Raw genomic sequence first — 14408 nt, forward strand, 5'->3', positions numbered from 1 at the left:
AAAACAACAATAAATACAAACACATCAATCAGCATAATTCCACATTATACAGAACAAACAAAACTAAATGAAGTAATATAATTAGCAACAACTGAAGACATAATAAACCTGGCGTAACCACTTCACAAGCCGAATAAAAGACCACTGATCACATTGATTTGTTAGACGATGACATGCTGGTATCCGCATGAGGAAACTAATAAAAAATTGGACACCAGCATAAATCCCTATGATAATTACATACAATCTGAAAACAACTGAGTTTCCATTTGCTTTACTCTCTTCCTGGAGTGCTTTTCTGCAGTCAAGCACAAACAGAAGGAAATGTAGAATTACTTACAAATTGAAAAAAAAAAAAAACTGACGAAAGGATGAGGATGCATAACAGAAGAAGGCATATACATACACATAAATGAAACTTAAGAAAACTGAAGCACCGCTGAACCAAAGAAAACGTAAAAAAATTCTAGTGATGGCTGTGCGTCTTGTCGTTGAATATGCACCGTACATCATGAAAATGTCCAGAACACCTAAAAAAGAAATGAAAAATTGAAAATATAGATAAATGATGACAAGAAAATACATCAAGAAAGACATAGGAGATAAATACATACTTTCAAAAAATTTCATCACAAAAAATGTAGGTCCAAGACTAAGAACCTCTCGCAAAGTCTTGCCATTGAACTTTTCATCATTGAATGCAACGATGGCTAGGCCCTGAAAAAATAAGTAACATGCAGACGAAAAAACTAAATGCCAGTTAAGATTACATAACTTACAAGTCTGAGGAGAAAGAAAGCAGAATTCAGTGCTAAAAACAGCAGATTGAACAGCAAGTATTTTCCAAAATTTAATGACTATATAAGAATAAATTCAAGTACAAACCTGAAACATCATGAAAAGAAAGATCCACAATCGGTGGAAGCTATGATAAAGATGAAAAAAAGTTCGATGTTCCACAAAAGATGTTTTTCCCTGATGCCTGCTGCTGCCAGAAATAAGCATTTTCTGCATTATACAATAAAGAATAGATAAGAAACAAAGGACATCGACCAAAAAAATATCAAATAAGATACTCAGTTTATCAATAACTCCATAAGACATTATGATGCATCATATATGGATTATTCTCAGACATTTCAGTAAGGCTGTCTTCAGAGCCAACCTATATCATATTCTTTATGATACGTGTTTTCCAATCACAATGAAATATTAGTTCTTTGAAGTCCTTAACCCAACATCCCTAGATATGAACAATCCATTGCTATAGTCAATCAGTTTTAGTATAACAGCCGATCCAAACCTCTGTGTCTGGCTAACAGTAGAATACTGAACATAACTAGCTGCTATTCATTAAAAAATAAGAACAAAAATAGGTAAATCATTCAGAGAAACTGACAGAAAATAAATGTGAAATGTATCGAACGGTAAAAATGAATTGATAACACAAAGAGAGCTTTGAACTCCGTCATTTATACAGAGAAATTAGCTTAGGCTACCAGATACACCTACACCAAACCAGCTGTCATTACAGAACGACAACTGGCTATGCACTAACATGGCTGCCTTTTAATTAATTAATGCCACCACAATGCACATCACTATGAATATCAATATCCAACATGAGTGCTATACAAAGAAACTGCATTGCATAATGTAATTAGAAGAGAATCCAACATAATTGTTATAGAAAGAAAAGTATATTCATTTGAATATGTACATTCTGAAGAGTTAGTAATTTTGTTACAGAATCCTATATGTGGATCAGAAAATTACTAAAATGTAGACAAGTAATAACTAAGATGATTAGTCAGTTACAACTAAAAACAGGAAAACACAACAGTAAGTTACAACTGAAAACAGAAAAACACAACAGTAAGTTACAACTGAAAACAGAAAAACACAACGGTAAGTTACAACTGAAAACAGAAAAACACAACAGTAAGTTACAACTGAAAACAAAATCACAACATTAAGTTACAACTGATAACAAACAGAAAAGAGAAATATGTCTAACAATTGTAGACAAAACAAACCTTTGATCTGGGAAGAGGCTTTTGGAAAAAAGGAGAAGTTGTTCGCCAAGGCCAACTAAGGTCAAAGCACTTGAGTGACCTTAAGAAGGGAGGGGAATCAGTAAACATAATAAAATAAAAGTGCAATGACCAAAAATGGTTATCAAATAACTTATACCAAAAATACTCGTTAAAATCATCATAATTTCTCCAGGAGGAATGGGGTGCTTTCCCATTATCATTGTTTGCAGCTTCCTGAAGTCCACAAAAATAAATGCGGAATTCATATTTTGAAACCAAAAGGATACACTAACACATGCATTTCACCATTTAGACACCGCTAACCAAAGATTAGTACATTAAATTAATCCAACAGAGAATAGATTTATCATCAAATAAAGGGCAAAAATGATGTTTAAATATATGTCATTTGAACATTGAGAAACCAATTAAACTCAAATTTTGTATAGGAGTAATTTGCTGCCTTGTGGATCTTTGGAGGACTATGTCAATCATTATGTACAAAATGAAGGTAACATAATATGATATCTCACAATATTCTAATTAAATGACCACAATAAATGGCTGACACTGCCATAGTAATCATTTAGACAAATCACTTAACATAACCAACTTATTATTTCAGACAATCAGAAAGATCCCATTACATAACATGAGGATTTATTATTAGTATTCATTACTTCTTAAAGAACATTAGGAAGAGACTGATATTCACACAAAAAAAACATTATCAAAATTAAAATTTTGCCTATATATTTAAGTTCTGTTTTCTATGTAATGTTCTTATAAAACTCAGCCCAATCAAACACGTTTTCAAACCTGTTTCCACATATATTAAAAAAGAAAACAGGGAACACACAATCCAAACACACTCAAAGACTTGGCATTTATTTCCAATTTATATACACACGTCTTGGAGCAGTTAGACAATTTTTCCCCAAGGAAAAACATTTTCTTGTTTATGACATTAACATAAGCCAAACTAATCTAAGATTGGTGTCATCAGCTACTTTTGATGGATGAGATTATAGCCGAATAATTGGTGAAACTTACTGCGGAAACAATGTCATACAGAGGAAAGATAACATTATCAAGAAATGAGACACCGTCCACAGAATCAGAAGTACAACTATTAGCTGGCTGTGCAATATGCTGTCTTAATATTTCATCCATCTCTCTAGCCATCTGCATATCATATTCGTAATAAAAATCTTAAACAATCAAAAGAATAAAAAAAGCAAAAGCAACACATAAACGGAAAATTTAGGCACAAAAAGAACAAAATGTATTGCAGTATACCAAAATAATCACAAACGTGAACACATCAGTTAAAATAAATACAAATTATTCTAGAGAATCATTCAAAAATTTCTGAAACATTTTCTTAAGGTGAATTGCGAAAAAAAACCCTTTATACAGGATGCAGCTTTTGTTTTAAGTTATCAAAAACAAAACATTTTTTCTTTTTAAGATTTTACTTTAGTCATGAACACACAATTTTTGTAAATTTTGTTAAACATATCTTTCAACTAAGAAAACCTTTATTTGATTCAGAGAATATTAATATTAGGAATAAGAATGTTTGCCTCCAACAATAACTTATATGAGTGAGTGTTAGGACACAACATAGTTTAATCTTGGAAGTTCTTAAGAAGTGAATTTTAAGCCTACTCAACCTTACAAAAAAGGACTTGTAAATGAGGTTTGCACCCACTTATATACTATGAAAAGTCATCATCACTAGTTGATATGGGATCTCCATCATACCCCCTTCGCGCCCGATAATAGATGACACGATACATCCAAACAAGCTCTTGGTAAGATAAGCTCTAAATAGCTCTAATACCATCTTAAGAAGTGGACTTTAAGCCTAACTTAAAGAGAGTTTCGATAGGTTGCTCTTCAACGATGGTCTCTTAATCAACTAGATGTCAAAAATGACTTTCTTAATGGGGATTTGTGTGAAGAAATTTATATGGAGAAACCTCTCAGCTTTGTTTCTCATGGGAAGTCTTCTAGATTGGTATGTCGTCTCAGCAAATCCTTATATGCCCTCAAGCAGTCTACTAGGGATTGGTTTGGGAAATTTATTCATATTATCAAGTTTATTATGTGATTAGTGTCAGTTAGGGAAACACATTCATAATTCTTTTCCTAGTAATGTCTCACAACGGGCTTCATCCCCTTTCGCCTTAGTTCACTCATTGATCACAAAAAGGATAAAAATGTTTCTCACCTTCTCTTAACAGCTATTTTATTTTAGCATATGTCACCTTCCGTAAGTCTTCCCTTTACTTCAAGACTTTTCATTTTCCTCCTAGTGTCTCCATCTAATGAAGTTAATATGCATGTTATTGGACAATATACAGAGTTTTTCCAACATATCTACTTTTACATGAGGATTTGAGGTTAATAAAAAAATACCTATTATAGTTCAATAAACTTTAACCTCAAGCAAAATCTTCAAAAGCACAAATAAAAAAGTGCTGACTCAAACTTGTTCAATAAACTTACATGATGGAATATGTAGCACAAGCATTCTGCAAGAAATCTGATATTTGCGGCTTCACCCCATATTAGGAAGTACAAAGAAACATATAATATTTTTTTCTCTTTACTAAGAGCCTCCAAACTGAACAAGAACCATTAGACACCCTCATTTAATCTTAACAATCATAGACTGGTAAATATCAATTAAATTTAAAACAAAATCGGGATAATAACAGTACCTGCTCCAAACAGGCTGAATGCGTAAATAACTACACCAGTTAATATAATTCTGAAGGGACTTGAGGAATACAGCCTGCACAGCAGCTTCATCCAATTTCTGGAATCATAACAAAAATATGAGTAAGGAAAAGAGACATACAAAAAATGCATGTCAACATCTGGGTGACAAATCTGTTAATAAAAATATTAACAAACTGAATTGCTAATCCTAATTGCACATATTATTGTTAGTCATTTAACAACTTTCCTTATCAATTTATTTGAAGAGAAACTTTTCCCTTCGTTAAACCATTTGTAGGTCTAATGTTCAAATATTTCAACTAACACTAACACCCCATATTTTAGTCATATTGCGACTATTACCCCCTCCAATGTTTTTTGTTAATTCGAGCCCTATGTTAAATGACGGTACTGACTTAATGTTGAATGACCAAACTACCCTATTCTACCAAATTTCCATTCTCATCCTCGAAGATATTGATAATGTCTGTAAAAAATAGCCCGTTACCCACCCTGATACATGCAGGTATCGTAGACACATAAAGTTACTTGATAAAAAAAATTGTAATTTAAAAATTATTCTTTATAATACTTTGAGCCACATATTTCAAATAGTGTTGCTTCGATTTTGATTTGGAAATTCTTTAAAAAAACTCTGAACTAAACTAATCCAAAACAATAAAAATTGATAGGTTCAAATTTTATATTTTCCCAAATCCAGTCTAAACGAGCTATGAACATCTTTATATGCATTCCGAAAATATTATTTATCAATTTCTCACAGCCCTCAAAACAAGAAACTGATCATACTAATATTCACCGTGGGGTTAAAACATTTTGAGGCCCACCACCCATATTTTTCAATACAACAGTATAACATAAAAAATCCTCACACTTGAAAATAAAAAATAAATACTTACAGGTTCAGCTTCATCTGGTATTCTAAGACGAGATTGCTCATTTGCAAGCAGGTGAACTATGTTTTCATGCTGATTAGCTACATTATCTTTCTGGAAACATGTTATTATCATTAGCAACAGAGAAAAAGGACTTGGCAAGAATACAATTGTTTACTTCAGACAATTAAGAGAATAAAAGTCCGAAAGTCAAACTACGAAAAATTATTAGTTTTGGCAGTATCAATTAAATAATTTAAATTTACACTTGAGCACAAAATAATTTAGTTTGAGAACCCAACAAATATTTTGCACAATCAAAAGTATCACACTAATCTTGACTTCAAACATGGAAATCATGGTATACAGACCTGAAATCCAAAAATACACTGCAAAAAATCGAACACGTTGGTGCTCCTTGATGGAGGGATGAAATAGCCCCTGGGCAACTCTGGCAAGCCATCGAAATACTTCAAAGCTGAAACTGCTGCTTGCACCTAACAATAATTTTTTTCAGGTAAAAAAGTAAACCTGACCTGAATAGTTAAAAATTTTGAATGTCAAAGTCACTCACCTCAGGTAAAAGAACAATAGCATTTGTTGAAGAAGAAGTGTCTAAGGGGATGATGTTGTATGCAATCAGATCCTCTGTCAATGCGGAATCTGAGTCCATAACCCGCTTCAGCTGTACAAAAACACAAATGAATAGATAGCTGAACTTCAGAAATTATTCCATTGTGATTGCATGGGAAATCGAAAAGTAATAACATACATCCAAGGTCCAAACTCACCTACACAACCATTTTACCTCATTTCTTATTATGAAGCCAATTACATCCAGAGAAAAAGAAACAAAAACAATAGGAAAAAAATGCAAATGAAATCAGATAATACTAAGCCCAACAAATTCTAGTCCCACACTCAAAAAATACACTAAAAATAAATATATACAAAAGAAAATTCTAACACCATAAACATTGCCTTTCTTCATAAAGCAACTTCAACTCCATTCCAAAATCCTTTAACCATGCAATAATAGTAGAAGACTCGTCCTTACTACAGTGCTGTATCGTAACAGATGCTCATATTTATCCTAATGCAGTAGAAACATACTCATTGGTACAAGAATAATTTTAACTGGAAAAGAAATTGCATGACACCGCCATGTCAACTTAATAAACCCACACACCCATCCCCCAAACAGAAACCCAGTTTGATAACAATAAAAATTCTGAAGCAGTTATCTACTGGACAACATCAAAATATCTTATATTCAAGGGATCAAACAATATTAAGAAAACAGTAACAAGTAACAGTAAAAAAGAAAGAAGGTAAGAAAACAAATTAAAAAAATAACAATTAAGAGGTGATAAAAGATCATAAATTCTAATACAAAGTTAAGCAAAATAGAAAGTCCATAAAAAAGTTCTGCAAAAGGACCTGTCTCACAATTTACTATTATTTTCACTTTATGTATAAAAGTGAATTATTGCAAAGTAAAAAAATATTGACAAAAATGAGAACTCTCACAAGTGCCAACCAACTAAGTAGATCATAATAAACAACAAAGGCTCCCTAAAAAAGATAATCCATAAAAGTACATAAAAGCATGAATATGTTAGTTTATAATATTAAGAGTGCCAAGAAAGCATGAACACAACCTCAGCAGGAATTTCTTCACTCAGCTGCTCAAGTACTGTTCCCAAAACCTTTAAGGTGGCAAAAACCCTTTTCCTCTTCACGGTCTTGCGCTCCAACCTGTATTCAGTAGAAAACGCTTAATGAGAAAGCAGTATGCATAACCAAAAAAAATCATGTTGCATATGTAAATTAAAATCCATGCGAGAAATCAGAAATCATTAATTAGACAAGTCCGTGAACAAAGTTTATGTAATTAACTGTTTTTTTGTGAAACAATGAAATTTTCATACAAAAAGAAAGAGAACAAAAAGAGGTGGAACAGTTGTTAATAATTTTGAGTGTGTATTCTTGAGTAAAAGCTTTGATTGTTCCAGATTCAAACAACCTTTTTAAATAATCATTATAGTGCCACCAAAATATATAACATAGTGATAAGATGGACCTAAAGAGGCCCAAAATAAATAAAATCAAATGTTTTAAAGATTTAATAGGATGGTCTTAGAAGATTAAAAATAATATTAGAGTATTATTTAGTTTATATTTAATTGCCTGAAGTTTGAATATCACACTTGTACCATCGTTATTAAGTTGTTGGTATCTTGGCCTAAATCTCGTGCCTTTGAGAACTTGGTCAGTTCTCTAAGTGTAAGTATGAAAGAATTGTCTTAAAAAATCGACTTTATGTCAAACTCACCCACACAAAACCAATTTACAAGATAAGATTTACACCCACTTATATATTATAATTTGTTCATATTTTAATTAATTTTATATATTATAATTTGTTCATATTTTAATTAATGTAGGATCTCCAACACAACCCCTCATATGGAGGAATGAACATCACAAGAATGAGGCTAGATATTTGTCAGTGGTCCAATAATAGCAATTCGACAACAGGTGACACAATAGGCCCAACAAATCTTGCTAGGATAGACTCTAACACCATCTTAAATAGTGGATTTTACAAATCTAACTCAATCTTACAAAACCGGCTTGAGAGGTGAGGGTTGGACCTACTTATATACTATAGTTTGTTCATATTGACAATGTAGGATCTCCAAAAGATAACATAGCTCTTGAAGAGGATAAGTCTAGCTTATATAGATGAGAACTTTGCCACAAGGAATCATCAAGAAAGGGTGAAGCAACATCATCTAGCGGATTGGTAGCCTTGAAGAATGACAGAAAAGTTGAACAAATACCCTTAATTATTTTAATTAAACAATAAATGCTATGAATTATCTCTTACGATGTTATGAAATGAAGATTAGAAAATTGAAGATTTTAGTTTTAAATATTTAAACCCCACTACCAATATTCTCTCTTCACATTAACCATTTAAGGGTGATTTTGAAAAAAATATTACAAATGAAGACAAATTAAATGATACCAACTAAATTAACCAACTTTGGTAAAGATGCAGATTAGTTAAATTGTTAAAAGTCTTGTATTTAGGAACAAAGGGAGAAGTTTCAATTCAGTTGTACTTTCTCTCTAATCTCTCCATGACCTCTATCAAAACTAATTAAATTTTATTGCAAATAACAATCAACTTTATCCACATGGGTGGCGAAAAGGAATCTGAAAAACCAAACAATCAGACACATTCTTAACTTATTTTGAGGCATGTGATACCACAACAGGAAGGGGAAAGAGGAAGCAATAACCCAAATCAGTATTATGCCATTTTCTCAGTCAAAATCATTGCTATGCCATTTTCTCATTCAAAATCAGTGTTATGCCATTTTCTGTGTCAAAATAAGTGTTATGCCATTTTCTAAGTCAAAATACATACTCGCCAAGATCCCGGCTAAAAGCACCAGATTCCCTCAACTTCGTTTCTTCCTCACGTAATTTATCCACATTATTCTTCTCTCTGTAAATTCTGTAGAACTCTTGTAACCGAGCTACATCCTGACTTCTATCTATGGTTCCAGCTTCTCTTTTAGCCAGCTTTTGCTGAAAATATAGACAAATAACATAGATTATGAAAAACTATACCAGAACATAAAATGAGGAAAGCAATTCACTACAGTGAAGAAACAAAAAAAGGACAGTGAAAATTTTAGAAATAAATGGAGAAAAAAAATTGTATATCATAAAATGATAGTCTACCTAAAGAGTGCATGTCCAAAATTATCTTACATTCTGCTAGAACTGACAGCTGTAAGTTAGAGCTACAACACAGTTGTAACAGATCTCTGTTGAGAATATACTCAAAGCAAGATTTCAATTTCAGTTTCAGTTTTTTTTTAATTTAGTCCATGTTTTTCATCTCTCCTCTTCAATATTTGGTCACCTAACAACCATCCCTCTGCCTGATTCCCTGACTCGGGTGCTTTATCAACATAATATTCGGTAGTTTGGCTCATCTAAATGTCCTGACTAAATTTACATTTGAATTTGCATATTCAATAGTTTTGCATATTTCTTCCTCTGGTTCCCTTTCATACTTTCACTCCCCTCTAAATTATAATGCTTCACTATGTTTTACATAATTTACTTTGTGTATGTACTTTGTATAAAAACCCAACAAGTGATAAGGTCCAGAGCAATAAACTAGTAGTAGTTGTAGTTAAACATATTCCAGCTCAAGATCAATGACCAAGCCACTATCTCTGCCATTTCTATGGATGAACTCTTCTTTGTCAAAGATAAAGTCCCGAGCAAGCAACTAGTAGCAGTAGTTCAACATATTCCAGCTCAAGATCAATGACCAACCCACTATCTCCTAACAGAATTCACTTTCTAAGGAACAAACTCAAACGTGTTTGAACTCCATACTTTGGCTTATGGCTCACCCACCTTCAATGCGAGGGGTTAAATGATGTAATCAATTAATGTTGAAAAGCCATCTTACTTGGGGTCATTCCTAGCTTGCCATAGTTGTGGCTTCCGTAGGGGCTGCCTTATTTGCAGTCACAAAGGTGAAGGTTTAGTCCCATATTGACTAGAGATACAGTTTAAATAAGCATTGTAAGGCTTGGTTAATTCTCACCTTACAAGTTAATTTTGTGGTATTGAGCTAGACCCTAAAGAAATTCTTAATTTATTAAAATTAATCTAGCTTTGCCAACTGGCTATACCTGTTTCCAGTTTCCTAGTAATACAAATTACTGTAGCTATAAAAACCCTGATGTAAACAATCTCTAAGTGAGTGGAAGAAACATAAACTTTTCGCTCCTTCAATTACTACTTTTGTCTCGAATTCTGAAATATACATTTGAAATTTAGAAAAAATAATATGGAAGCTAGATCTAAAGCTCTGGTAACACTGCAAGATACAGTAGCAATAGGCATATAATAATTATTAAAATGGTGGTAAGGTGAAGTCCACAGCAAATTCAAATACAAGTCATGCAATAAATAAATAGAGCCCAATATGATATGAACTTTCCAAAAAAACTGGCATTAACAGGCCATACAACAAAATTTTAGCATACCAATCAAGCACCACAGAATCACAGACAAAAAAAAACAGACATGCACAAGTCAAGTATTCCAAGCACAAGTTTGTTTTTTTTACACATAAATCTAGACTAAAAGCCATACCTTGATGACAGACATCAAACCAGTCTTGAATTGTAAGACACCCCGGCCTTCACTGTTAGGATCCAAATTTTGAGATAAAGAATATGCATGCTCGCATACTGCAGAAAAATAAGAATGGTTAAGTTTGTCACAGAGAGAAAAATATGTTCCCTAAGGTATTTTCCCATTTTTCACCTTTCAAGTTTAACAATTTCCTATCATCCACCAAAGAAACCAGGGAGATAACATCAAACAGTAAAACTTCTAATGACTCAAAAACTATTATGTGGTGTAGCAAACAAGGCCCAGAGACCATATAATAGTTGTCTTTTTACACACAAAAAAAAAGCAGATAGAGCACATAAAATGAATTAGTATAATTCACCAAATAGTAACTGTTAAAGATATATAACTACTCTTTAAATTTTTACAATATTTGGTCTTTGAATGGTATACAAGCCTGACCAATGATGACGAATAATATGTCTGTTCAGAATTAAGTTTTAGCAGAAAGGAATTTGTTGAAGTTTTGTTCCTCAGAAAACTCCACACTGCCATACCTAGGGGAAGCCTTTTGTTTGACACAGTTGGGCTTGACAAAATAAATGCAAATGACATGCTGAAATGTAGTTCTCACTGATTTTTCCAACATGTGTATTATGAATAGATCAAGTTCAAAATTGGTAGAACACCTATATTTGTAATTGTAAGGTAGCTCCTTTCCTTTGAAACAATATTTTTGGTCATTTCTAGTAGTAGAATATTCCACGTACATTGCAGCATTGTCTGATGGACAAACAGTTATTGATAACTATAGTCAAGGTAAATACTGGGACAGAGTACATTTTATGCAATCCTTTGTTGTTTACACTATAATGAAATGGGTGCATCTTTAAGGGTGTCCCTAAACGCAAACACCCAAATCCTTATAGTCACACTATTTTCAAAAAGAACATTGAAGAAAGTTGGATGAAGAGCAAAATAAGAAGAAAACTAGAGGGCAATGAAAAAGTTTCGTGCTAAACTCATGTATAGGAAACAAAAAAATTAGAGGAAATAATTTACTCAGTCCAAGTATACCCATCTAGTCATTTCTCTCCTCTGGTGTGAATCCCCCTTTACTCTACTTGTGTCATTAAAGAAAATGATTATATTAAACCAAACATGTGGGTTCAACATTTCTTTATTTTTTACTTCTTTCTTTTTCTTCCAATCCAAACAATCTATTCTTTTTCTCTACTCTCCTACTTTCCTCTGTGGGTCCCTTATCCAAACATAATGTCAAATAAAGCATTTGCTTTCCCTCAAAGAAAAATATATATTATAAACTAGTTTTAATTACAATTCTACTATATTTAGTAATTAAGAAATAATATATTTTTTCTTATTTATCATCCTCTTTTTTCTTTTTTTATACAACATTTAGTATGCAGAGTTGTAATGTATTTAATACATCAGTAAAATGTTGTAATGGAAATTACTAAATTAATAAAGATAAACAAGGCAAAACAAAGGAAGATAAGACAAACAGACATATTCTTGAGACACTGGGATCATCTTCTTGAATTTCATCGGCAACTCTCAAAATTTCATCAATATCCCTGTTTTTGGCTAGTGCAGAAGGTACATTTCCAGCAATACCACCAACTGGTCGTCCATATGCATCATCACCAGTCCTTTCCCTCCGCAATGCAGCGCGGACTAACCGCTCCCAAAGTTCCTCAGCTCGAGACATTTTCTATTAATATAAGTGAAAACATACAGGTTAACATTAATAATTTACAGCACAAACGTAAAAGCCAGAAACCATTGTTGCATGAAAACGTAAGTACAATCAAAACAACCACCAATTTAAACAAGATAGATATTTTCTATAAGTAATGAGTATAAAATTCCTCACATACTATGGGAGAATAACTTTTCTTGAGGTTCCTTACTAGGAAAATAACATCTACCTAAAATCATGCGTTGCAAAGATAGAGCAAAAGAGAAGAAAGTTCACTTGATCCAACAGATAAACAAATAAACGAGTCAAAAGCTCACAATCATTGTCTAATTGTTAAACTTCAAAAGTTCACTTGTACAATCCAAAAATGTAGATTGAAGGATGCAAGAAGCCATGCAAAAACCGATTACGAAATGCATGCCACAAGGAATCTTGGCAAATTAAGAACTCGAGTGATGTTTAAAGTGCAGTACAGACTACAGAGTAACTAGCTCCAATAACCTTTACACTAAAGAGTCACAAAATTTTCACAGTACTTACTAACTTTTGAACTTAAAGGTTCAGAACAGCATCAAACGATAACAAGATGCTGATGAAAGAACTAATGAGAAGAGTTATCGGAACGAGTGGATCCACTTCAACCACAACCTACACAACCAAATCAGAAGCACCAGTAAACAATCCACAACAAGATAAATTCTCTTCCAAATTCAGTAAAAACATGATAACCGCCATTCCACATACAAACAAAAGATCACACGATTCAAACTGACAGAAACTACACTCTGATCGATACAAAAAGAGAAACACGAGATCGAAGAGTTTCCATTTCCGCACTAATCTGTTTCTCGGAAAAGCAAGAACAAATGGAATAGCAAAAATTAGCGAAGGAGAGAAAAGTGAGAAACCTGAAAAACCCTAGGTGTAGGGTTCCGAGTTGAAAAGGAGCTGAATCGCACTCTGATGAGTGAAAAGCGGTTTTTGTGCTTCGATGTTTTGAAAACAATTGAAGACAGAAGATTAAGAAAAGATAAAGAAAAGGAAAAGAAGTGTGCAACCGGATCTACCGGTCGTACTCAGACACAATAGCGTTTGGGTTAGGGTGTTTCAAACCAAACCAAACGCGGAATATGTAACTTAACAGGTAAGTAGCCGCGTGAAATCTTTTGTGTTTTAACGTATGTAGGAATCAGGCCGTTGGAATTAACACTGCATAACAACAAAAATAAATACTTTTATTTTTAGCTAGTTTTAATCTCTATCTACAAAACAAAAAGTCTTAATCTGTATTTTTAAAATTCAACTTAAATGTAGATATTGATGAGATGCACAGAATAATAAAAATGCTGTATAGCATAAATATTGGAAAAATGTAATTGGAAATTTGAACTTAAATACAGGTATTGATGGAATATCAGCTGTTCTTCTTGTTTAAGGTAAGAACTTATTGAGAGAGAGAAAAATTATGTAATAGAAGAACATGGTGTTATTTGCGGAGCTATAAGTTCTTTTTTATTGCATGTATTTATAAAGTGCTTTATTCCAGTAAGGATAAACTTGTGTTACACATGTTTGATATTTTTGGTTGCATGAAATTTTAAAAAAAATTGTTGTATGTATAAATGACGATCTTTAAATATACATAGAATCTCAAGATCACGTGTCATGTGTGAGTTTGAAACTTTTTCATTATGACTTACTTGAATGTGTATATTGTAACATTTAAATTTGATTTTCTAATTGACATTTTGAGGTATGATACAACAAATGAACAACACACATGAAAAGACATATATGTTGTTAGGATGTAAGAATAATGGTAACAACAATGTTTTATAGGCCACT

The 14408-nt window shown here is 32.6% G+C and overlaps 1 protein-coding gene across 4 annotated transcripts in view; it reads right to left on the bottom strand.

Moving 5' to 3' along the window:
- GSL10 (glucan synthase-like 10) overlaps window positions 1-13784 on the bottom strand; it is a 35118-nt gene extending 21334 nt beyond the window's left edge. Inside the window, exons 1-18 of one of the 4 annotated variants that reach the window (XR_016523344.1) lie at window positions 13472-13694; window positions 13104-13211; window positions 12371-12575; window positions 10859-10956; window positions 9102-9265; window positions 7324-7420; window positions 6237-6347; window positions 6034-6159; window positions 5687-5776; window positions 4766-4863; window positions 4551-4668; window positions 3090-3221; window positions 2194-2270; window positions 2037-2115; window positions 886-1008; window positions 615-717; window positions 407-530; window positions 109-298 (exon numbers count right to left, since the gene is read on the bottom strand). Coding sequence is in view for 3 of the 4 variants with exons in the window: in XM_068634844.2 (XP_068490945.2) it covers window positions 109-298; window positions 407-530; window positions 615-717; window positions 886-1008; window positions 2037-2115; window positions 2194-2270; window positions 3090-3221; window positions 4551-4668; window positions 4766-4863; window positions 5687-5776; window positions 6034-6159; window positions 6237-6347; window positions 7324-7420; window positions 9102-9265; window positions 10859-10956; window positions 12371-12572 (1932 nt within the window). In the remaining variant the exon portion in view is untranslated. Of the gene's footprint in view, window positions 1-108; window positions 299-406; window positions 531-614; window positions 718-885; window positions 1009-2036; window positions 2116-2193; window positions 2271-3089; window positions 3222-4550; window positions 4669-4765; window positions 4864-5686; window positions 5777-6033; window positions 6160-6236; window positions 6348-7323; window positions 7421-9101; window positions 9266-10858; window positions 10957-12370; window positions 12576-13103; window positions 13212-13471 lie in introns of those variants that run through there. The other 3 variants (XM_068634844.2, XM_068634843.2, XM_090305125.1) reach the window with 3 other exon arrangements.
- Between the last annotated feature and the right edge of the window lie 624 nt (window positions 13785-14408).

The sequence above is a fragment of the Phaseolus vulgaris genome, chromosome 7 (genome assembly GCF_051622355.1).
Source record: "Phaseolus vulgaris cultivar YP4 chromosome 7, ASM5162235v1, whole genome shotgun sequence".
NCBI classification, from domain to species: Eukaryota; Viridiplantae; Streptophyta; class Magnoliopsida; order Fabales; family Fabaceae; genus Phaseolus; species Phaseolus vulgaris.